Raw genomic sequence first — 25,330 nt, forward strand, 5'->3', positions numbered from 1 at the left:
GTTAAGGCTATGTGGGGGATCTTTGTCTTTGCGTGGGTCATTGCACCGCGCCTCGAACCCGGCGACCCGAATTCAATTGCCGCTCACGGCCACAAAACAAGCAGCGACGAACATCTGATACCTGGAGTCTCTCCTAGGTCGACTCAGCCCTAAAACGGAATACCTGATGCGATTTGTCAAACGTCAGCGCTGCCCCAAAGAGTCCGTTGAAGGCAACACGGGGGGTAGTTTGTCTTCGTGTGTGATGGGTCGGTGCGACCCGCGGCACTTACGGACCCAGCCACCAGAGTTCGATTCCCAACCACGGCTAACATCAGTGGCGATTATCCGAACCCGTTCCTGCCCCCGACCTCCCAATGCAACAAAGCAGACCGCACTGACCAGCGTGGTGAAGTATGGTGAAGCGACCCCAATGATCGAGAGGGGCAAGCTTCCACCCAGCAATAGATTAACAATGCGCAATTGTGCCGTGCGTATTTTACAGCTATTAAGCTAAACTATTAAACTAAACTACGTTTAATGTTTCTGGGTCAGACCCATTGAGCTGTAGAGCTTGTTTTGAGAAGCGACCTGGCCGCAAATGATAGCTCGACGAATGGAGATTTATAGCAGAAGTCAAATAACTCTAAACTCGTGACGTTGATTCTAAATGGGGAGAGAGGGTGGGGTGGAAACGGGGAGAGAGAGACGCAAACCACAAATATACAGCAGCAGGCGTCAGGGTCGGGATCGAACCCACGACCTCCTGTATACCAGGCGAGGTACTGAACAAAATTAATCAATATACAATCAAAATGTATGCACAGCCGTGCTTTGTATGTAGCCGTGGTGTTGCTGCACAGCCACCAGAGGGAAGCCTCTCTCGCACACACGTGTCTACTGCCCGCCTGCCCGCCCGCCTGCCCACCCGCCCGCCCGTGGCTGCGTGCTTGCATCGGTAGCTGCTGCACGGAATAGTAAATGGATTTCGCGGCGCTGTACCCGAGCGAGAGCAGCGGTGGTTAAATGTAACCTCGTGTGGCCACACGGACTCACAGAGCAGCAGCAGCAGCAGCAGCAATGCCAACACAGAGTTGGAGGAACGCCGCTGCCGCTGCTGCGAACAGAGAGAGCGTGGAGCAACGCGGCCGTACAGAATAAACGCCTCCTCATTTCGAGACCCAAAAACAACATCATGGCACCACCTCCTCCTGGCTTTGACATTCCACCTCCTCGTGGTGGTGGTGGTGGTGGGACCATCGATCACCTCGTCAGGACATCGACAGCCCGATGCGCACACCTCCATCGTGAACGGGAAATGAAAGACAGCTCGTGACGGCGATGCCAATGTGGTCATGCAACACAAACTATGGGCCATACAGTGCACCCATAGAGGCCCATAGAGACCCGTAGAGATGCATTGAGATGCCTACAAACCATTAGAGATATATAAAGACCCGTAGAGACACATAGAGATGCATAGAGATACATTGAGATAAATAGAACCCAGCAGAAATATACATTTCGATATAAAGCTTCCGTGACTGCAGGGATTCATATTCTTGGTTCTTTTGGTAAAGTCACGTAGAAAGGAAATAATAAAATAATAATAAAACAGCAGGAATATATAAAGACCCGTAGAGACACATAAAGATACATAGAGACCCATAGCGATACATAGAGATACATATAAACCAATAGAGATATAGAAAGATCGGTAGATACATAGATATGCATAGAAACCAACAGAAATACAATGAGATACATAGACACCAACAGGGATAAATAGACCCAGAGACCCATAGAGACACAGACACAGAGAGACACACAGATATACATAGAGACCCATAGAGACACACAGAGATACATAGAAACCAACAGGGATATATAAAAAGAGACCCACAGAGATACAAAGAGACCCATAGAGACCCATAGAGACCCACAGAGATACGTAGAGACCCACAGAGACCCATAGAGACCCACAGAGATACATAGAGACCCATAGAGATACATAGAAACCCACAGAGATACATAGAGACCCACAGAGATACGTAGAGACCCACAGAGATGCATAGAGACCCACAGATATACGTAGAGACCCACAGAGATACATAGAGACCCACAGAGATACGTAGAGACCCACAGAGATACATGAAGACCCAGAGAGATACGTAGAGACCCACAGAGATACGTAGAGACCCACAGAGATACATAGAGACCCACAGAGATACGCAGAGACCCACAGAGATACATAGAAACCCACAGAGATACATAGAGACCCACAGAGATACATAGAGACCCACAGAGATACATAGAGACCCACAGAGATACATAGAGACCCACAGAGATACATAGAGACCCACAGAGATACATAGAGACCCACAGAGATACGTAGAGACCCACAGAGATACATAGAGACCCGTAGAGACCCACAGAGATACATAGAGACCCACAGAGATACGTAGAGACCCACAGAGATACATAGAGACCCACAGAGATACGTAGAGACCCACAGAGATACATAGAGACCCACAGAGATACGTAGAGACCCACAGAGATACATGAAGACCCAGAGAGATACGTAGAGACCCACAGAGATACGTAGAGACCCACAGAGATACATAGAGACCCACAGAGATACGCAGAGACCCACAGAGATACATAGAGACCCACAGAGATACATAGAGACCCACAGAGATACATAGAGACCCACAGAGATACATAGAGACCCACAGAGATACATAGAGACCCACAGAGATACATAGAGACCCACAGAGATACATAGAGACCCACAGAGATACATAGAGACCCACAGAGATACGTAGAGACCCACAGAGATACATAGAGACCCACAGAGATACATAGAGACCCACAGAGATACATAGAGACCCACAGAGATACATAGAGACCCACAGAGATACATAGAGACCCACAGAGATACGTAGAGACCCACAGAGATACGTAGAGACCCACAGAGATACATAGAGACCCACAGAGATACATAGAGACCCACAGAGATACATAGAGACCCACAGAGATACATAGAGACCCACAGAGATACATAGAGACCCACAGAGATACAGAGACCCACAGAGATACATAGAGACCCACAGAGATACATAGAGACCCACAGAGATACATAGAGACCCACAGAGATACATAGAGACCCACAAAGATACAGAAACATATAGAGATACATAGAGACCCACAGAGATACGTAGAGACCCACAGAGATACATAGAGACCCACAGAGATACGTAGAGACCCACAGAGATACATAGAGACCCACAGAGATACATAGAGACCCACAGAGATACATAGAGACCCACAAAGATACAGAAACATATAGAGATACATAGAGACCCACAGAGATACGTAGAGACCCACAGAGATACATAGAGACCCACAGAGATACGTAGAGACCCACAGAGATACATAGAGACCCACAGAGATACATAGAGACCCACAAAGATACAGAAACATATAGAGATACATAGAGACCCACAGAGATACGTAGAGACCCACAGAGATACATAGAGACCCACAGAGATACGTAGAGACCCACAGAGATACATAGAGACCCACAGAGATACATAGAGACCCACAGAGATACATAGAGACCCACAAAGATACAGAAACATATAGAGATACATAGAGACCCACAGAGATACGTAGAGACCCACAGAGATACATAGAGACCCACAGAGATACGTAGAGACCCACAGAGATACGTAGAGACCCACAGAGATACATAGAGATACATAGAGATACATAGAGATACATAGAGATACAAAGAGACCCACAGAGATACGTGTGTCTAAATTAAAGACATGCCAGTGGCACGATTGTGGCCATGTAAACAAAACGATGGAGCGTAGAGGAAGCAACTTCAACTCTGTCTCTCTCTCTCTCGCAGCAGCAGCAGCACAGGCGGCAGCAGCAGCACAGGCGGCAGCAGCAGCACAGGCGGCAGCAGCAGCACAGGCGGCAGCAGCAGCACAGGCGGCAGCAGCAGCACAGGCGGCAGCAGCAGCACAGGCGGCAGCAGCAGCACAGGCGGCAGCAGCAGCACAGGCGGCAGCAGCAGCACAGGCGGCAGCAGCAGCACAGGCGGCAGCAGCAGCACAGGCGGCAGCAGCAGCACAGGCGGCAGCAGCAGCACAGGCGGCAGCAGCAGCACAGGCGGCAGCAGCAGCACAGGCGGCAGCAGCAGCACAGGCGGCAGCAGCAGCACAGGCGGCAGCAGCAGCACAGGCGGCAGCAGCAGCACAGGCGGCAGCAGCAGCACAGGCGGCAGCAGCAGCACAGGCGGCAGCAGCAGCACAGGCGGCAGCAGCAGCAGCACAGGCAGCACAGGCAGCAGCAGCACAGGCAGCAGCAGCAGCAGCAGCACAGGCAGCAGCAGCACAGGCAGCAGCAGCACAGGCAGCACAGGCAGCAGCAGCAGCACAGGCGGCGGCACAGGCAGCAGCACAGGCAGCAGCAGCAGCACAGGCAGCAGCAGCACAGGCAGCGGCAGCAGCACAGGCGGCGGCAGCAGCACAGGCGGCGGCAGCAGCATTGGCATCGCCGCTTCTGCTCGTGTCGCTGCCATCACGCAACAGCTCCGACTCGGCAATGTGCACCAACCCAGCGAACCGGAATCAGAAGAATATGTATTGGTACTGCAGGAGGAATCCGATGAGCTATGAAGCTCTTTCTCAGGGATGTTACGGTAAGGGGGCAGGTCGGAACGTTACAACAGACAGCACACAGACATCGTAGGAGTGCAGAGTTTGCAAAAGGTAAACGAGTTGGTTTGAAAAATATACAAAAGAAACTAAACTATTTTTTGTTATCTTACCAGGTAAAGCCCACTGAGCTATCTTGATTTGAAGCTTTCGTGCCTGCAGGGATCCATACTCTTTGGTTCTTTCGGTAAAGTCACGTAGTTAGAAAAATAAAATAGAAACGACATCACGGCGTTTCGATCGCAACACAAGAGGTCGTCCTCAGGCGTAAAACAACTAATAATAATCCAGCAGTGGAGCTGCTGAACCAGGGAGAGAGCTGTTACAACAACAAGGTTGTGCTGCGATCGAAACGTCGTGATATATTTTTATTTATTTAATTATCTACGGGACTTTACCGAAAGAACCAACGAGTACCACTGAGCTGTCTTGCTCTTTTTTAGAAGCGACTTGGCTACAAGTGAAAGCTCAACAAAGTGGCTTATCATCGTTATCATCGTGTGGACATGTGTAGTGACATCATCATCTAAACGCATGTTTCTAAGTGGAGGGAAAAACCTTAGGACCCGGAGAAAAAATAAATCCACGCGACCACTGGGAGAGAGAGACGCAAACTCCAAATATACAGCAGGCGTCAGGGTCGGGCTCGAACCCACGACCTCCTGTACACCAGGCGAGGTAGTGAACATCTCCTAGCCACCGTGATGATGATGAGAGAGAGACGCAAACTCCAAATATACAGCAGGCGTCAGGGTCCGGATCGAACCCACGACCTCCTGTACACCAGGCGAGGTAGTGAACATCTCCAAGCCACCGTGATGATGATGAGAGAGAGGGAGAGACACAAACTACAAATATACAGCAGCAGGCGCCAGGGTCGGGATCTAACCCACGACCTCCTGCATACCAGGCGAGGTAGTTAACACCTCATAGACACCACAAGCCACGCCGCTGGTGCTGTACAGGGCAGAGTGTTTCCACAGTGGGTGGTGGCTGGGGGAGTCACGTGGATGTAGGGGAGGCTCAGGCCGATATACATCGATTAGGAGGAGCCTGTATGCCAGATCGTAAACAATGTTGGTTTCCAAGAGTAACCAGCGGGCTCGGACTAAGTGCACCACGCGTGCGGTGCCTCCGTTGATTAGTATTTTCCTCCGCTTGCAGTCACTTAGCTAGCCGGGATATAGACCTCACAAAATGGGACAATTGGTTAAAAGATCGACGGTCATTCATTCGTAAATTTAATTCTCGAAACCCATGTTGGGGGTCGGGCAGGGGGTCATGGGTCCACTCGGCAGTGGGCCACAACGTGGTCGAGGACAAGGACGTAGCCATGGAGTCAACATTTGGGGGGGGGACCAAATCTTCCAGGGGGTCTGGGGTCCCCCCCCCTCAGAAAAAAAATCTAAATTTGAAAACGAATTTCCTGCCTAAAATATTAAAAAATTCACTAGCACATGGGATGGACTTTTTTTGCTTTTTTACAATAATGTCTAATAGTGTAGTGTATTACATTGCTGGTTTTTCTGTTTTACCTTTCCTTGTTTCATTGTATGTAATGGCAGCAATTAGGGATTAATGAAGTACAACCATAACCACAATCATATAAACAGAAATCTATTTAATAGCAATATATTCGGGGGGGGGGGGCATTTTGAGCATATTTGAATATTGGTGGGGGGATGTGCCCCCCCCCCCCCAATAGATATTATACAATCACAGCCTTGGTCGAGGACCACTTCTCCAGGACGGAATAAAACGCGAAACCTTCTCAAACGTAATGAACCGACAACGTACACGCGGTGTTTTGTTTTTATTGGATCAACTTTTATTCAACGATAAATTATAAACTAATCCCCGTCGACTTTTAAATTACGCCCCAGGCAAGCGACGGTCATCCGCAGGTGCCTGGCAAAGTGTTGGGAACAGACAGTGCCACAATCCTTCGTTCGTGAATGGGAGGGAGGGGGGGCAGGTGTGAGAAACGCAAGATAACTTCCACAACCGAGCCCTCTGTTTATATTCAAAGAGATTAAACGGTAGGGCAGTTGAACCACTCCGACACACGGCAATCACCCCATGGCCACAGTAGCGCATTCAGAGCTGGCCATGGAGATGGTTTTCCTGGCTGGGCAAGAACATTTGCAGCCAGAGTTTAACACAATCGAACGCCTCGCGATCCGCCTTCTCCCACGTTTTACAAATCTTCGCCGTTCCATTACGCGCTACGTGGTGACGCACCGCACACACCTGATGCCGAATCGGATCTCTCTACGCCATGAGGAACAAAGACGAAGATCCCCCGTGTAGCCTCAACAAACTGTAAGGGCAAGTGCTGCGAGTGAGCGCCTATACAGGCCGGCAGGGTACGCGAAAGAGGAGTGGTGTGGCCGATACCTGTGCTCGGCCACCTTTGCTCCCCCCCAAGTGCCGATGTCTACACACCACAGAGCTGCCACTCATTTAAGGCCGAGCCGACCTGGAGGAGGCCCGGGACAAGTTCCGATAACCGAACACTCGTGTTGGCATGGAACTCGGCTCGCCAGGTTCGCGGCGCAGCGTGCAAAACACTGCGCAACCGTTCACACACACACGCGCACACACACACACACACGCACACACACACACACATGCACACACACATGCACACACACACGCACACACACACGCGCACACACACACACATGCGCACGTGCACACACGCACACACGCGCACACACACGCGTACCATCGCGGGCACACGCACACACACACACACATGCGCACGTGCACACACGCACACACGCGCACACACACGCGTACCAGCGCGGGCACACGCACACACGCACACATACAGCACGCACGCGCACACACACACATGCGCACACGCGTACCAGCGCGGGCACACATGCGGTTACGCTTCTAGATTCGGCCCGCCGCTGCATACTGTGCGTGCAGCATGGTGCATACTGTGCGTGCAGCATGCTGCACACTGCACGTGCTGCACACTGCATACTGCGCATGCAGCATGCTACAACCTTAACATGTATTTGAACGGAGAAGACCGCGATAGTGAAGCCGTCGTTCCAGAAACGAAGCGACACAGACTTCGCGGTGAGAATGCATCGCAAGGGACGGAGGGAATTCGTTGATGAACGCAAACAGACGGAAGGACGTCGCAGCTCTTGGGAGAGACTGGATTTCGTTACGCGGAGAAGGTGGGGGGGGGGCGACAATGCTGGCAAACTTGAAAAACAACGCAACAAACACCCCCCCACCTCTGTTGCTCTCTCCCTATCCATCTCGAGAGAGAGAGAGAGATGGATACGGAGAGACATGGAGGGCAAGAGAAAGAGAGATGTAAAGAAATGCAGCGTGGACCCGTGGCAGACCTGAAACACCGGGCGGGGAAAAACTTCCCAACTCGCCACTTCACCCCTTGCTCCCTCTCAAAAGCCAAAACCGCCGGTCGGTGAACGCCGAAACTCGCCGATTCGCGCTGGCCGCAAACCGAGCCGTGCCGCCCCCACGCGGCCGGGCGGCACGACCCGACGACGTGGCATGGAGTGGCAAAAAAATAATTAACCCCTGACCCCCGACCCCCGCATGGACTCCCCGGCTCCCCACCCCCCACACACCCCCCCACCACCCCCCACCGCCCCCCACCACGAGCCGGATTCAGCGGCCGCGGAAGAGAGGTCGATTCGCCCGCAGCGTCGGTCAGCTCCGTGGCGGCGGCGGCGCCGAGCGCTGTCGCAGTCACGAACTTTTCTTGTCCTTGGAGCCCAAGGCCGCTGTCGCGAGGCCAACGGCTGTGGGTGACGGACGAGGAGGTGGGGGGGAGGGGGTGGGTGAGGGGCAAGGTGCAGAAGAATAACAACAACAACAACAACAACGGACGCGTCTGTAAACCTGGGGTGCGAGCCACATGGGCCACGCTTTGGATGACACTGAACCTTGACCACGTGGGCGCTGCGTGCGGGACGGTGCCTGAGTGCGGCGCTAAGATTATAAACGCGGCGGTGTTGGCGGGTCGACACCATCCCCCTTACACGGAGTGCGGCGAGGATGCCTGCAGCGGCTCGACGACCCGCCCCCCACGGGACATCTGTGAAGAGCTTCATAGCTCATCGGATTCCTCCTGCAGTCTCAATAAAGGTTCCGATTCTGGATGCCGGATCAAGTTCGTAGTGGTCCAGAACTCTCTTCTGCCACCGTGGTGAGATGTTAATTACCTCGCCTAGTATGCAGGCGGTCGTGGGTTCTATCCAGACCCTGACACCTGCTGCTGTATATTTTTGGCGTTTCCGTGTCTCTCTCCCCGTGGTCGCGTGGAATTTTTCTCCAGGTCCTCCGGTTTTTCCCTCCACATTTAGAATAAACATCACGCGTTTAGAGACCATTTGGCTGCTATCAATTTGCACGTGATGGTGATGATGATGATAAGCCACTTCCTTGAGATATACAATTGTGGCAGCCAGGTCGCCTCTGAAAAAGAGCTCAGCGGGGCCTTACTTGGTTAAAATAAAAAAATCAGTTTAGTTTTAGTGCAGCTCCATGCCGCTGGACTCCCTGCCCCCTGCCTCTCTCCAGGAAATAACTGCTACGCCAGCTGCCCCCGCAGAGACTTCTGGGATGCGAGTGCGGGTAGACGCCGTGTGTATCCACATGGCGCTGTAGCACAAGTCCAGATGGCAAATCGGCGAACATTTTTTTTTAATATTCGAGATGTTAACTACCTCGGCCTGGTATACAGGAGGTCGTGGGTTCGATCCCGACCCTGACGCCTGCTGCTGTATATTTGGAGTTTGCGTGTCTCTCCCTGTGGTCGTGTGGATTTTTCTCCGGGTCCTCTGGTTTTTCCCTACACATTTAGAATCAACGTGCACTGAAGAGTATTTGGCTTCTGTTATAAATGTCCACACGATGACGATACGCCACTGTGATCGGGCCATCGCTTGTGGCCAGTCCACTTCGGAACGAGAGCGCCAGATAAGATTACCTGGTACAATTAAAAAATGTTTAAACAGTTTAGTTGCTGATTAATTGCTGATTGGCAGGGAAGCATCATGGGCGGTACGCAGTGGCAGAACCGTAGCAGTGCCGTTGTAATAGCAGGCAAATGTTTACTGCCACAACAACAACAGGCGCCGCCAATCACCACCACGTGGCTGTGAATGTCACACCATAGCTTGTGCCAGGCTCGGTGCACTTAGGTGTCAAAGGTTCGCTGCTGACTTGAGGTCACGGGACTGCAAATAACACACTCGCAGACGCACGCTCTCACGCTCACACATACACAGACACTCAAACACATGCTCTCACCTTCACAGGGGGCAAAGACAAATGCAAAGATCCCTCGTATAGCCTTTAACAGGCTGTTGGGGCAAGTGCTGTTCGGGAGAACCGATTAAGGCCGGCACAGCACACGAAGGGGTGGGTGACCAGCACCATGCCCATGTCACACTTACACACACAAATTTACATACACACGCAACTTGCACACACAAATTTACATACACACGCAACTTGCACACACAAATTTACATACACACGCAACTTGCACACACAAATTTACATACACACGCAACTTGCACACACAAATTTACATACACACGCAACTTGCACACACAAATTTACATACACACGCAACTTGCACACACAAATTTACATACACACGCAACTTGCACACACAAATTTACATACACACGCAACTTGCACACACAAATTTACATACACACGCAACTTGCACACACAAATTTACATACACACGCAACTTGCACACACAAATTTACATAGACACGCAACTTGCACACACAAATTTACATAGACACGCAACTTGCACACACAATTTACATAGACACGCAACTTGCACACACAAATTTACATACACACGCAACTTGCACACACAAATTTACATACACACGCAACTTGCACACACAAATTTACATACACACGCAACTTGCACACACACATTTACATACACACGCAACTTGCACACACAAATTTACATACACACGCAACTTGCACACACACATTTACATACACACGCAACTTGCACACACAAATTTACATAGACACGCAACTTGCACACACACATTTACATACACACGCAACTTGCACACACAAATTTACATACACACGCAACTTGCACACACAAATTTACATACACACGCAACTTGCACACACACATTTACATAGACACGCAACTTGCACACACAAATTTACATAGACACGCAACTTGCACACACACACACACACTTCAGCCGGCACCCTCCTGTTCGCACAGTTGGCTACGTACGGTGAGAAAGAAGTTCAACAGACATGCACGAGTGGCAGTGACGTCACCACGGCGCTCGTGCCAGCCTAGGTGCACTCCGAGGCTATCACGTGAAGTGTCGAAGGCTCGCTGCCGGCAGGAGGTCACATGACAGACCCAGGTACACACTGCCACATTTCATCACAATTCTGTACGCCCCTCCCCCCCACTACCCCCTCCCCCCCACTACCCCCTCCCACCCACTACCCCCTCCCCCCCACTACCCCCTCCCGCCCCACTTCCCCCTCCCCCCCACTTCCCCCTCCCCCCCACTACCCCCTCCCCCCCACTACCCCCTCCCCCCCACTACCCCCTCCACCCCACTACCCCCTCCACCCCACTACCCCCTCCACCCCCTCCCCCCCACTACCCCCTCCACCCCACTACCCCCTCCACCCCACTACCCCCTCCCCCCACTACCCCCTCCCCCCCCACTACCCCCTCCACCCCCTCCCCCCCACTACCCCCTCCCCCCCCACTACCCCCCCCCCACTACCCCCCCCCACTACCCCCCCCCACCTCCCTCACCTCGTGACGTGGCAGCGTCGGCCGCCTCGCGCGCCCGCCCGCCCAGGTCTTCCATCACGCGGTCGACCTGTGCCGCGTGGGCATGGAACCAGGGCAGGATGATGCGCTGGTAGATGACGGTGGAGCCGTTCCACGACACGGGCGCCATGCACCACACGAGGAAGGCACACTGCAGCACGCAAAGACAAAGGTCACCATCCACCACCCCCGCCGCCTCCCGTGTGTGTTTTGACAGACCGCTGGGGCAAGCGCTGTTAAGCGAGCAGCACCGACGAAGGCCGGCACAGTGGCCCATGAGGTGGGGTGGGTGGGTCACCAGAGCCACGCCCGTCCGTCTTTGTCTCCCCCCCCCCCCCCCACCCAGTGGCGATGTTTCTACACAGACACACACACGGGTGTGCGGAGTGTGTGCGTACGCGAGCACGGACACAAAGACCCGCCCAGTGAAGCCTTACCCGACTGTCGGGGAAGTGCTGTTCACCAGGGCCTATGAAGGCCGGCACGGCACGCGAGGGGTGGGTGGGAAACACCACGCCCGGCCGCCTTTGTCTCCCCAGTGGTGATGTTTACGTATAGCACTCATTTTAGGCCGAGTGGGCCTACGGGAGGCCCAGGACGGGTTCAGATTATCGTCACTGGTGTTGGCTGTGAGCAGGAATCGAACTTGCATTGCCGGGTTCGTAGCGCAGCGTTCACTTACACACGTGGGTGTGTTCACTTACACACATAGGTGCGTTCACTTACACACGTAGGTGCGTTCACTTACACACGTAGGTGCGTTCACTTACACACGTGGGTGCGTTCACTTACACACGTGGGTGCGTTCACTTATACACGTGGGTGCGTTCACTTACACACATAGGTGCGTTCACTTACACACATGGGTGCGTTCACTTACACACATGGGTGCGTTCACTTACACACATGGGTGCGTTCACTTACACACATGGGTGCGTTCACTTACACACATGGGTGCGTTCACTTACACACATAGATGCGTTCACTTACACACATAGGTGCGTTCACTTACACACATAGGTGCGTTCACTTACACACATAGGTGCGTTCACTTACACACATAGGTGCGTTCACTTACACACATAGGTGTGTAAGTGAACGCATGGGGGGCGGTAAGCGTCGTGTTTAGTACAGAAGAACCCCTCTTAACGACCATCCCTGTTAACGATTAATTGCTTAACAACTAGCCTCCATAGAGCCCCATGTGTAGTGTATAGAAGTGGTATATAGTGTCATGTATAATGTAGTGTGTAGTGTAGTGTATAGTGTAGTGTATAGTGTAGTGTATAGTGTAGTGTATAGTGTAGTGTATAGCGTAGTGTATAATGTAGTGTATAGTAGTGTAGTGTATAGTAGTGTAGTGTATAATGTAGTGTAGTGCCTCCATAGAACCCAATGTGGTTCGCTAACAGACCATTCCCCCGTTAACCACGGGCGACCACCAATTTCGGCCAATCGGCGGGCTCCAAAGTGGTCTGACCAGGCCTCGGCCAATCAGCGACGTCCATTCACGATCGCTGGGGCATTGTTCACATGCGACGCCATCGGAACGAATGACGCCGTTAATCTGCCCTTCCTAAACTCGCTTAACGACCAAATCACTTCACGGGCAGTCGAGGAACGAATTGCCGCCGTCAAGAGCGGGTTCTACTGTACACTGCGCTGCGCTACGAAACCGGTGACCCGAGTTCGATTCCTTAGACGCCTCTTCGCCCGCCCTCCCGGCCTTAAAACCGGCGCTCGCAAACAGCACTTGCCCCAACAGTGTCCGTAGGCCACACGGGGGATCTTCATCGTCGTGTGTGTGCGAGCGCGTGAGATTTGCGAGCGCGTAGACCAGCGGTCCTTAAACTTCACTGTAGCCTTGCACCCCCCCCCCTTTTGGTTCTCGATATTAAAATAAAAAAGTACAATATCAATAAACAGGTCGGGTTCGACGAAACAAAGTAAGTTGTTACTTAACGTGCCGGTGCTTAAGTTGCGTTTGCGATGATTGACCTTATATGATAAACAAATCTGGCCGTGTCTCGCCACGCCCCAGAGAGGGCATCTCGCACCCCCAGTGGGGGGGGGGGGGGGGCGTGCACCCCCAAGCTAAGAAGAAGAAGAACCACTGCTGCAGTGTGCACCCTTCGTGGCTTATTCATGCTCTCCGTTGCTGCATTGAGTCTCCCCACGTGTCCGTCAGCACCCAAAGATTCTTCCTCCCCCACCCCACCCCCCAGGTGAAGAACCACCGCTGCAGACAAACTGGGGGCGGCTGGCGGGGGGGGGCCCAAGCCGAGTGCAGAAGTCGCTCGCCGTGGGCTGGAATCAAGGGAGGTCGCCGGGGTCACGGCACCTCGCCAGAGTCCTCCGCTCAGAGGGGCCCCTAGTCAAGCGCTCGCGACCACAACGTGCCCCCCCCCCCCCCCAGTCGGCACTGCTACTCCCTACCATTATTATTGTTGTTGTTGTTGTTGTTATTGTTGTTGATGTTGTACGGGGCGAACAAGCGTGAGGGTCGCGTTCTGGGCCAGCCGGTGCAACCTCCAGGCACGGCGGTCGGAACGGCGCAGGTCAAGGTGGAGCAGTTCAAGGTGGAGCAGGTCAAGGTGGTGAAGTTCAAGGTGGAGCAGGTCAAGGTGGAGCAGCAGGTCAAGGTGGAGCAGGTCAAGGTGGAGCAGGTCAAGGTGGAGCAGCAGGTCAAGGTGGTGCAGGTCAAGGCGGAGCAGGTCAAGGCGGAGCAGGTCAAGGCGGAGCAGGTCAAGGCGGAGCAGGTCAAGGCGGAGCAGGTCAAGGCGGTGCAGGTCAAGGCGGAGCAGGTCAAGGCGGAGCAGGTCAAGGCGGAGCAGGTCAAGGCGGTGCAGGTCAAGGCGGAGCAGGTCAAGGCGGTGCAGGTCAAGGCGGAGCAGGTCAAGGCGGAGCAGGTCAAGGCGGAGCAGATCAAGGCGGAGCAGGTCAAGGTGGAGCAGGTCAAGGCGGAGCAGGTCAAGGCGGAGCAGGTCAAGGCGGAGCAGGTCAAGGCGGAGCAGGTCAAGGCGGAGCAGATCAAGGCGGAGCAGGTCAAGGCGGAGCAGGTCAAGGCGGTGCAGGTCAAGGCGGAGCAGGTCAAGGCGGTGCAGGTCAAGGCGGAGCAGGTCAAGGCGGAGCAGATCAAGGCGGAGCAGGTCAAGGCGGAGCAGGTCAAGGCAGAGCAGGTCAAGGCGGAGCAGGTCAAGGCGGAGCAGGTCAAGGCGGAGCAGGTCAAGGCGGAGCAGGTCAAGGTGGAGCAGGTCAAGGCGGAGCAGGTCAAGGCGGAGCAGGTCAAGGTGGAGCAGGTCAAGGTGGAGCAGGTCAAGGCGGAGCAGGTTAAGGCGGAGCAGGTTAAGGCGGAGCAGGTCAAGGTGGAGCAGATCAAGGTGGTGCAGGTCAAGGTGGAGCAGGTCAAGGTGGTGCAGGTCGAGACAGTGATGGTCAAGGGCGCAGGTCAAGATGGCAAAGGTCAAGGGCGCAGATCAAGGCAGCGTAGGTCAAGGAGCGCAGGTCAATGGGCGCAGGTCGTGACGGCGCATGCCACGGGCGCCGTTTGGCGGCGACAAAATCCGCCACGTCACCTTGAAGAAGTAGTAGAAGGGGAACCAGTAGAGGACGAGGTCGGAGAAGAACTCCCCGACGCAGAAGAGTCCGTAGACCACCCAGTAGGTGAGCCACTTGGTGTCGTCCTCCTTGCTGGAGCTCTCGATCGCCGCGATCCTGCGGGAGCCACGCACGGGGTCACGCACGGGGTCACGCACGGGGTCACGCACGGGGTCACGCACGGGGTCACATCCTCGTCACGACCCACCCCCTCCACACACGCACGGGGTCACGTCCTCGTTACCCACCCCGCCCCCCACACACAAACGCATGGGGTAACATCATCATAACCCCCCCCCCCCCCCCCCCGGACGGGGTAACATCATTACCCCCGTGTGAATTTTGCTAGACGCCGCAGGAGGAGGCGCCACAGCACCAACTCCACGTGTCCCACGGCTCCCCAGAGACTCCTCGACTTACGAACATTCAGAGATACGAACAAACCTGGTCCGTAACGTCAAGGTTGCATTTCCGGACCGAGAGTCGCAAGTTCAACCACTGCGCAATAGATGGTGGTGGTGGCATCTACATCTGCAGAACGTGAAGAGCCAGTGGCATCTACATCTGCAGAACGTGAAGAACCAGTAGCATCTACATCTGCAGAACGTGAAGAGCCAGTGGCATCTACATCTGCAGAACGTGAAGAACCAGTGGCATCTACATCTGCAGAACGTGAAGAACCAGTGGCATCTACATCTGCAGAACGTGAAGAACCAGTGGCATCTACATCTGCAGAACGTGAAGAGCCAGTAGCATCTACATCTGCAGAACGTGAAGAGCCAGTGGCATCTACATCTGCAGAACGTGAAGACCAGTGGCATCTACATTGCAGAACGTGAAGAACCAGTAGCATCTACATCTGCAGAACGTGAAGAGCCAGTGGCATCTACATCTGCAGAACGTGAAGAACCAGTGGCATCTACATCTGCAGAACGTGAAGAACCAGTAGCATCTACATCTGCAGAACGTGAAGAGCCAGTGGCATCTACATCTGCAGAACGTGAAGAACCAGTGCATCTACATCTGCAGAACGTGAAGAGCCAGTGGCATCTACATCTGCAGAACGTGAAGAACCAGTGGCATCTACATCTGCAGAACGTGAAGAGCCAGTGGCATCTACATCTGCAGAACGTGAAGAACCAGTGGCATCTACATCTGCAGAACGTGAAGAACCAGTGGCATCTACAGCTGCAGAACGTGAAGAACCAGTGGCATATACATCTGCAGAACGTGAAGAACCAGTGGCATCTACATCTGCAGAACGTGAAGAGCCAGTGGCATCTACATCTGCAGAACGTGAAGAACCAGTGGCATCTACATCTGCAGAACGTGAAGAATCAGTGGCATCTACATCTGCAGAACGTGAAGAACCAGTGGCATCTACATCTGCAGAACGTGAAGAGACCAGTGGCATCTACCATCTGCAGAACGTGAAGAACCAGTGCATTACATCTTGCAGAACGTGAAGAGCCAGTGGCATCTACATCTGCAGAACGTGAAGAACCAGTGGCATCTACATCTGCAGAACGTGAAAGAACCAGTGGCTATCTAAATCGCAGAACGTGAAGAACCAGTGGCCTCTACATCTGCAGACGTAGAAGAACCAGTGACATCTACATCTGCAAAACGTGAAGAACAGTGGCATCTACATTTTCAGCACGTGAAGAACCGTGGCATCTACATCTGCAGAAACGTGACGACCCAGTGGCATCTACATCTGCAGAACGTGAATAAAAGTGGCATCTAAATCTACAGAACAGAAGAGCCAGTGGCATATACATCTGCAGAACGTGAAGAAACCAGTGGCATCTACATCTGCAGAAAGTGAGAGCCAGTGGCATTACATCTACAGAACGTGAAGAGCCAGTGGAACTACATCTGAGAAACGTGAAGAACAGCTGCATTTACATTCTCAGACACGTGAGAGACGTTGCAATCTACGTCTGCAGAAAGTGAGAACCGTAGCCAGTGGCATCTACATCTGCAGAACGTGAAGAACAGTGGCATCTACATCTAGCAGAACGTGAAGAGCCAGTGGCATCTACATCTGCAGAACGTGAAGAACCAGTGGCATCTACATCTAGCAGAACGTGAAGAGCCAGTGGCATCTACATCTGCAGAACGTGAAGAACCAGTGGCATCTACATCTACAGAACGTGAAGAACCAGTGGCATCTACATCTACAGAACGTGAAGAACCAGTGGCATCTACATCTAGCAGAACGTGAAGAACCAGTGGCATCTACATCTACAGAACGTGAAGAACCAGTGGCATCTACATCTGCAGAACGTGAAGAACCAGTGGCATCTACATCTACAGAACGTGAAGAACCAGTGCATCTACATCTGCAGAACGTGAAGAACCAGTGGCATCTACATCTGCAGAACGTGAAGAACCAGTGGCATCTACATCTGCAAACGTGAAGAACCAGTGGCATCTACATCTAGCAGAACGTGAAGAACCAGTGGCATCTACATCTACAGAACGTGAAGAACCAGTGGCATCTAACATCTGCAGAACGTGAAGACCAGTGGCATCTACATCTGAAACGTGAAGAACCAGTGGCATCTACATCTACAGAACGTGAAGAACCAGTGGCATCTACATCTAGAACGTGAAGAACCAGTGGCATCTACATCTAGAACGTGAAGAGCCAGTGGCATCTACATCTGCAGAACGTGAAGAGCCAGTGGCATCTACATCTGCAGAACGTGAAGAACCAGTGGCATCTACATCTGCAAACGTGAAGAACCAGTGGCATCTACATCTGCAGAACGTGAAGAGCCAGTGGCATCTATTCTACAGAACGCGAAGAACCAGTGGCATCTACATCTAGAACATGAAGAACCAGTGGCATCTACAGAACGTGAAAACCAGTGGCATCTACATCTACAGAACGTGAAGACCAGTGGCATCTACATCTACAGAACGTGAAGAACCAGTGGCATCTACATCAGCAGAACGTGAAGAGCCAGTGGCATCTACATCTACAGAACGTGAAGAACCAGTGGCATCTACATCTGCAGAACGTGAAGAACCAGCGGCATCTACATCTACGAACGTGAAGAACCAGGGCATCTACATCTACAGAACGTGAAGAACCAAGTGGCATCTACATCAGCAGAACGTGAAGAGCCAGTGGCATCTACATCTACAGAACGTGAAGAACCAGTGACATCTACATCTGCAGAACGTGAAGAACCAGTGGCATCTACATCAGCAGAACGTGAAGAGCCAGTGGCATCTACATCTACAGAACGTGAAGAACCAGTGGCATCTACATCAGCAGAACGTGAAGAGCCAGTGGCATCTACATCTACAGAACGTGAAGAACCAGTGGCATCTACATCTACATAACGTGAAGAACCAGTAGCATCTACATCAGCAGAACGTGAAGAACCAGTGGCATCTACATCTGTAAAACGTGAATAACCAGTGGCATCTACATCTACAGAACGTGAAGAACCAGTGGCATATACATCTACAGAACGTGAAGAACCAGTGGCATCTACATCTACAGAACGTGAAGAACCAGTGGCATCTACATCTGCAGAACGTGAAGCACCAGTGGCATCTACATCTGCAAAACGTGAAGAACCAGTGGCATCTACATCTGCAAAACGTGAAGAACCAGTGGCATCTACATCTGTAGAACGTGAAGAACCAGTGGCATCTATATCTACAGAACGCGAAGAACCAGTGGCATCTACATCTGTAGAACATGAAGAACCAGTGGCATCTACAGAACGTGAAGAACCAGTGGCATCTACATCTACAGAACGTGAAGTACTAATGGCATCTACATCTACAGAACGTGAAGAACAAGTGGCATCTACATCTGCAGAACGTGAAGAACCAGTGGCATCTACATCTGCAGAATGTGAAGAACCAGCGGCATCTACATCTGCAGAACGTGAAGAACCAGTGGCATCTACATCTACAGAACGTGAAGAACCAGTGGCATCTACATCTACAGGAGGTTATACAACGTTTAAAGCCATTCCCCGTGTTTAGTGTACACGCCGTACAACACGTTTGGAATCGACAGAAGTAAAGTTGCACTTACGAACAAATCGACTTAAGAACAGACCTCTGGAACCTAACTCATTCGTAAGTAGCGGAATCCCTGTATGGGGATAGAGTGTTTCTCCCTCGCACGCCTGGGTTTTTGCCGGGTGCTCCGGTTACCTCCCACGGGTAAGTACTCATTAAATCAGCCAACAACACCTTCATACAGAGAGAAACTGGGGTGGGGCAGTGGCAAGATGTTAACCACCTCGCCTGGTACGGAGGAGGTTGTGGGTTTGATCCTTACCCTGACGCCTGTTGTCTATTTTAAGTTTGCATGTCTCTCTCCCCATGGTTGCGTGTATTTTTCTCCGGGTCCTCCGCGTGTGTAAAAGCGTGAGGGTTAACCGTGCCGCTGTGGCTATGGTTTGGCAGGGATGGTTGGTAGCGTGTGTGAAAGTGTGATGGTTAACCGTGCCGCTGTTATGATGTGGCAGGGATGGTTGGTAGCGTGTGTGAAAGCGTCAGGGTTAACCGTGCCGCTGTGGCTATGGTTTGGCAGGGGTGGTTGGTAGTGTGTGTGGAAGCATGACGGTTAACCGTGCCGCTGTTATGATGTGGCAGGGATGGTTGGTAGCGTGTGTGAAAGCGTCAGGGTTAACCGTGCCACTGTTATGGTGTGGCAGGGATGGTTGGTAGTGTGTGTGAAAGCGTCAGGGTTAACCGCGCCGCTGTGGTTATGGTGTGGCAGGAGTGGTTGGTAGCGTGTGTGCAAACCCAATATATCCCTGGCCCTCTCGAATAAGACGCCTATTGGCTCCCTGATAAAGCCCTGCGGGCTCTCTCTTAGCGTACAAAACGTTTTCTTTGTATTCTTGCGAGAGATGCACGGCGTATCAAAGAACCCGCGGGGGGCACTGCCGCCACGTGCATTGTCCAGCCCTGCAGATCCTCGCACGCGGAAATTATTTTTTAGAATGCCACATTCAAGTATGCCGAACTTCTTTCACGCCGTACGTTGCCAACCGTGTTCATCGGATGTGCGGGGGAAGGACAAGAAAACTAAACGCAAACAGCAGTCGCAAAGAAATGAGTTTGTCCATCTAGATGATTGCATCGCTGCAGTGGCTTCGTAATATCGGAAAGAAGAGCATTCCAGACGGCCGCAAAAGCGCCAACTGAAAGCGCCGCGCATTTGTTCGATGGTTAGCCAAAGGCCGTTGCTGCGGGGGACGACCGGAGTTTGCGTGAAGGTCTACGCCTCCTTGACGAGATGAGTCGCGGGTTCTTTTGTGGCACCCTCCTGGCGTGCGTAGCGAGCGCGACCCCATGACAACAACATTCGTTCTTGGCAAACAGGAGGCCAATGCGGCTCGGCAAGCACCGGGACGGACGCGGTCAGGATCTCGCGGTAGGGAACCAGGCCACGTTGCTTCCGGCAGCGAAAGCCCCCTCCGTCGTCGGCAAACTTGTCCAGGCGTGGGGGAGTGCTGCCTCCGTAATGAGGGTGTTCCGTCGCTCCGGGGAAGAACTGTGCACGTGACCGCGCAAATTGGCGCGTGCGAATTATACCCGGCCGTCGCCAGCAACGGTGATGACGAGCGACACTCGCGTTCCCCCGTCCCGCCGCCTCCACCAAACCCGCACCGGGGCTCAGCGTGCCCAAGTTGTGGACAACAAACAACGCGACGCGCGACACGACGCCGTTGCCGGGGGGGGGGGGGGGGGGGCAGGTAGGAGGGGGCGGCCTTCGACCAACAGCGGATTGACAATGGGCTGGAAATTCAATTGGAATGAGCAGCGGCAATCGGTGGTCGGTGTGACGAGTGGGAAGGGAACGACTGAGTGTGTGAGTGTGTGCGGTGGGGACACCTACGGGCAGTCTGCCCCAATGGATCGTGATGACGACGACGACGACGACGACGACGACGACGACGCAGACTTGAATCTGCCGACGTGTGGCGGTTGGCGCGCCACGCTACCAACCTGGCAACCAGTTGGATTCCCGCTCACGGCCACCACCGGTGAAACCATTATCGCAAGCAGTCCTGGACCTCCCCCCTAGGTCGACTCAGCCTCAAATGCATACCTGGTGTGGTGTGTAAACATCGCACGTGCATGCCACCCACGTGCATGGCATGCACATGCGTGGCATGCACGTGCGTGCGTGGCATGCACGTGCATGCGTGGCATGCACATGCGTGGCGTGGCATGCACGTGCGTGCGTGGCATGCACGTGCGTGCGTGGCATGCACGTGCGTGCGTGGCATGCACGTGCGTGCGTGGCATGCACGTGCGTGGCATGGCATGCACGTGCGTGCGTGGCATGCACGTGCGTGCGTGGCATGCACGTGCGTGCGTGGCATGCACGTGCGTGGCATGGCATGCACGTGCGTGCGTGGCATGCACGTGCGTGCGTGGCATGCACGTGCGTGCGTTGAACGTGTTCCCGCGCCGCACGTTGTTAGCCAACCGTGGCTGATCGGAGGTGCGCGGGGGGGGGCAAAAGACCACAAACTAAACACAAAAATCAGGCTCTAAATAAATGAGTTTTAACTTCAGTGTAGTGATGTGTGTAGTGTATAGTAGTGTACAGTGTAGTGTGTATCGTAGTGTATAGTTTAGTGTATAGTGTAGTGTATAGTGTAGTGTATATATGTTAAACTTCTTTCGCACCGTACGTAGCCGACTGTGCTAATCGGAGGTGCAGGGGAAGGACAACAAACTAAACACAAAAAGCAGTTCTACAGAAATGCGTTTTCAATTTCGAGTTAAAAGTGCGCATAGTTTCAGTGCCTTCATGTCTCGCTGTTTAGAACACTGCCAAAATCAAATCTCCGGCCAAAAACCACGAATTCATTGTAGCCGACAAAAATAAGCAGCACTCCGCGAGACTTAAACAATGATTCACTCCATGCAGAAGAGATTCAACACCCCCCCCCCCCCCCCGCATGAACATTGGACGAAATGTTCAGCTCCCTGCGATTCAACGGATTGTCACCGACCCGCCTACCCCACCAGCTCCCCCGTACGAAGACGCAAACTTCCTCTTCAAAAGGACGCGTCATCACGTTCTATGTTTTGTTGTTGTATTCATTCATTCCCACCCCATGAGCGCTGGCGCCCGCACCGCCCGTCTCGTCCCCAGCTGCGCGTCCGCTCGCGACCACCGCGGCCTCTGTGCGCGCGACTCTTCACGAAATGTGAAAATGTGAAGTTTGTTTAACGTGTAGGCTTTCACGACGGCCGATATCATCCATAATAAATAGTTGTTGTCATTTGTACGCATTCAATAATCCCCCCCACCTCGTCCCGACTTTGCTCAAGAAGGGCTCACAAGTGACGCCGTCACACCTACCCCTCTATTTAAGGAACGAGACAGGAGGATTTCTCCACAATTCTGGCTACACTATACACTACACACTAGTGCTGTACTAGTAACGAATTGGCCACGTTCTGTTTACGTGACAACCCTTACTAGTTGGCTGTGTCGGGTGGTGGCTGGTATTAACGACACATTTGTATATTGACGCGATCTGTATTATGAGTATTATGGATATTACACTTGTACACGCGCAACTCGATGCAAATCTCGTGAGTGGCAGAATCTGTGTTCACGGTAGGAGTTGTTTTGGCATAGGTCGTGTGAATATAAATGTGTCGTCATCACTGTCAAGCCCTTATCAGTGCCCTGCCTGATTACAGACCAATTCAGACCGTATCGGTCATCCCGTGCCCTTATAAATCCCAACGTTCATCCCACAAAGTCCCATCACAAGGGAGAAACACAAACAGACATTATTTTCTTTTGTGCCCGTATTGAAACGGCTGTATGCCGTATGGACCTGAAAATTCTACTTCGCTGTACAAGAACACGGGGTAAACCGTATGAGTTGGCAGCGATGTGTCGTACACACACCTCCGCCAATTAGCTTGTTTTGTGAACAACAGGTGCTAATTAGATAGCACCTTAGCACACTGGGCTTGTGTGTTGGAGAGCAAACCCACGGTGGCAGGAAGTCGAGGGTTCGATCCGGACCCTGACGCCTGTATATTTGGCGATTGCGTGTCTCTCTCCCCATGAAGATGATCCATTTCATGGAGCTATCATTTGTGGCCAGATTGCTTCTGAAAAAAACGAGCTGTATAGCTCAGTGGGCCTTACCTGGTAAAGTAAAAAAAAAGTTTAGTGTAATTTTGAACGTGAGCACCATGTTTGACTGGTGATTACAACCAGCATCATCAGGTGAATGCCACAGTGAGTGCGAAAGCCTACGCGTTAAACAGACTAAGCGTCCGCGCCTTGCGTGCGCGTTTGTTGCACACTACGGAGAGCGCCCCCCCCTACTGCGCGCGGACTGATCGCGGCCCCACGACGGCGCTGTGGGTGGCGCTGTGGGTGGCGCTGTGGGTGGCGCTGTGGGTGGCGCTGTGGGTGGCGCTGTGGGTGGCTCTGTGGGTGGCGCTGCGTGTGGCTCTGTGGGTGGCGCTGTGGGTGGCGCTGTGGGTGGCGCTGTGGGCGGCGCTGCGGGTGGCGCTGCGTGTGGCTCTGTGGGTGGCGCTGTGGGTGGCTCTGTGGGTGGCGCTGTGGGTGGCGCTGCGGGTGGCGCTGTGGGTGGCGCTGCGGGTGGCGCTGCGTGTGGCTCTGTGGGTGGCGCTGTGGGTGGCGCTGTGGGTGGCGCTGTGGGTGGCGCTGCGGGTGGCGCTGCGGGTGGCTCTGTGGGTGGCGCTGTGGGTGGCGCTGTGGGTGGCGCTGTGGGCGGCGCTGCGGGCGGCGCTGCGGGTGGCGCTGTGGGTGGCGCTGTGGGTGGCGCTGTGGGTGGCGCTGTGGGTGGCGTTGCGTGCGGCGCTGTGGGTGGCGCTGTGGGTGGCGCTGCGTGCGGCGCTGTGGGTGGCGCTGTGGGCGGCGCTGTGGGTGGCGCTGCGTGCGGCGCTGTGGGTGGCGCTGCGGGTGGCGCTGTGGGTGGCTCTGTGGGTGGCGCTGTGGGCGGCGCTGTGGGTGGCGCTGTGGGTGGCGCTGCGGGCGGCGCTGTGGGCGGCGCTGTGGGTGGCGCTGTGGGTGGCGCTGTGGGTGGCGCTGTGGGTGGCGCTGTGGGTGGCGCTGTGGGTGGCGCTGCGTGCGGCGCTGTGGGTGGCGCTGCGGGTGGCGCTGTGGGCGGCGCTGTGGGTGGCGCTGTGGGTGGCGCTGTGGGTGGCGCTGTGGGTGGCGCTGCGTGCGGCGCTGTGGGCGGTGCTGTGGGCGGCGCTGTGTGCGGCCGTGCAGACTCACGAGCGGTAGGCGGGGTAGCAGAAGCCCACGAGGTTGCACAGCAGCGACGCTCCGTAGCCGACGGCGAGGTACATCGCGATGACGGCAGCAAAGCCTGTGGAGAGACACGCACGGCGGTGGTTATAAACGCAGCCACCACCACCACCACGAGCAGCGGAGGTTTCCTGAGTGGTAGGGTGAGAAGGGGGGAGTGTGCAGGAGGTCGTGGGTTCGATCCGGACCCTGACACCTGCATATGTGAAGTTTGCTCGTCTCTCTCTCGCCAAACCCTCCACCACCTGACACGGCCAAGCGAATGAAACTGCCCCGCGTGGCGTGCGAACGTTTAACAACGCGGCGATGGTGGTCGTTCCGGCCCGCTCAGCCGATGGAGTCGAGGGAGAATTCTCACAGCCAGGCCTAGCAGCAGTTGGGACACGTGACAAATCACTTGGCACCGTGACAAGCGTCGTCAGGACGAGATCTGGGAAGTCAGAACATTCAGACTTCCTGGAACCCGAAAAGGAACATTGTTAATTAACGCTTCCTGTATTCTTGTGCCCGGTGTATGTTGCCCAGGGCGTATCGCGATTGAATGTCTTGGTTGGTCTGCAATCACTTTCGTTTGGAGGCGATTCTCTCAGCCTCAAGATGCACTAGTGCATGCGAGGAGGGGGTATGACAACCACATGGTGTGAACGTGAGATCCCGACCCTCAACATTAAACTAAAGACTACTTTTTATTTTACCAGTAAGGCCTACCGAGCTATATCGCTCTTTTTCATAAGCGACCTGGCCACAAATGATAGCTCAACGAAGTCGCTTATCACGTGGACATTCATAGTAGCCAAATACTCTTAATGCATGTTTCTAAATGTGGAGGGGGAAAAACCGGAGGACCCGGAGAAAAATCCACATGACCAC

The 25,330-nt window shown here is 53.6% G+C and overlaps 1 protein-coding gene across 1 annotated transcript; it reads right to left on the reverse strand.

Annotated features, from left to right (window-relative positions):
• Window positions 1-6,514: 6,514 nt before the first annotated feature.
• On the reverse strand, window positions 6,515-24,930 carry LOC133355032 (receptor expression-enhancing protein 5-like; the record flags this gene model as incomplete). Its single annotated transcript, XM_061572289.1, has 4 exons — window positions 6,515-8,500; window positions 11,536-11,704; window positions 15,129-15,267; window positions 24,428-24,930. Coding segments are annotated over 4 exons (864 nt in total), but the record flags the coding sequence as incomplete, so codon positions are not given.
• Between the last annotated feature and the right edge of the window lie 400 nt (window positions 24,931-25,330).

Source organism: Lethenteron reissneri, chromosome 50 (genome assembly GCF_015708825.2).
Source record: "Lethenteron reissneri isolate LAM-NWPU_2019-01 chromosome 50, ASM1570882v1, whole genome shotgun sequence".
NCBI classification, from domain to species: domain Eukaryota; kingdom Metazoa; phylum Chordata; class Hyperoartia; order Petromyzontiformes; family Petromyzontidae; genus Lethenteron; species Lethenteron reissneri.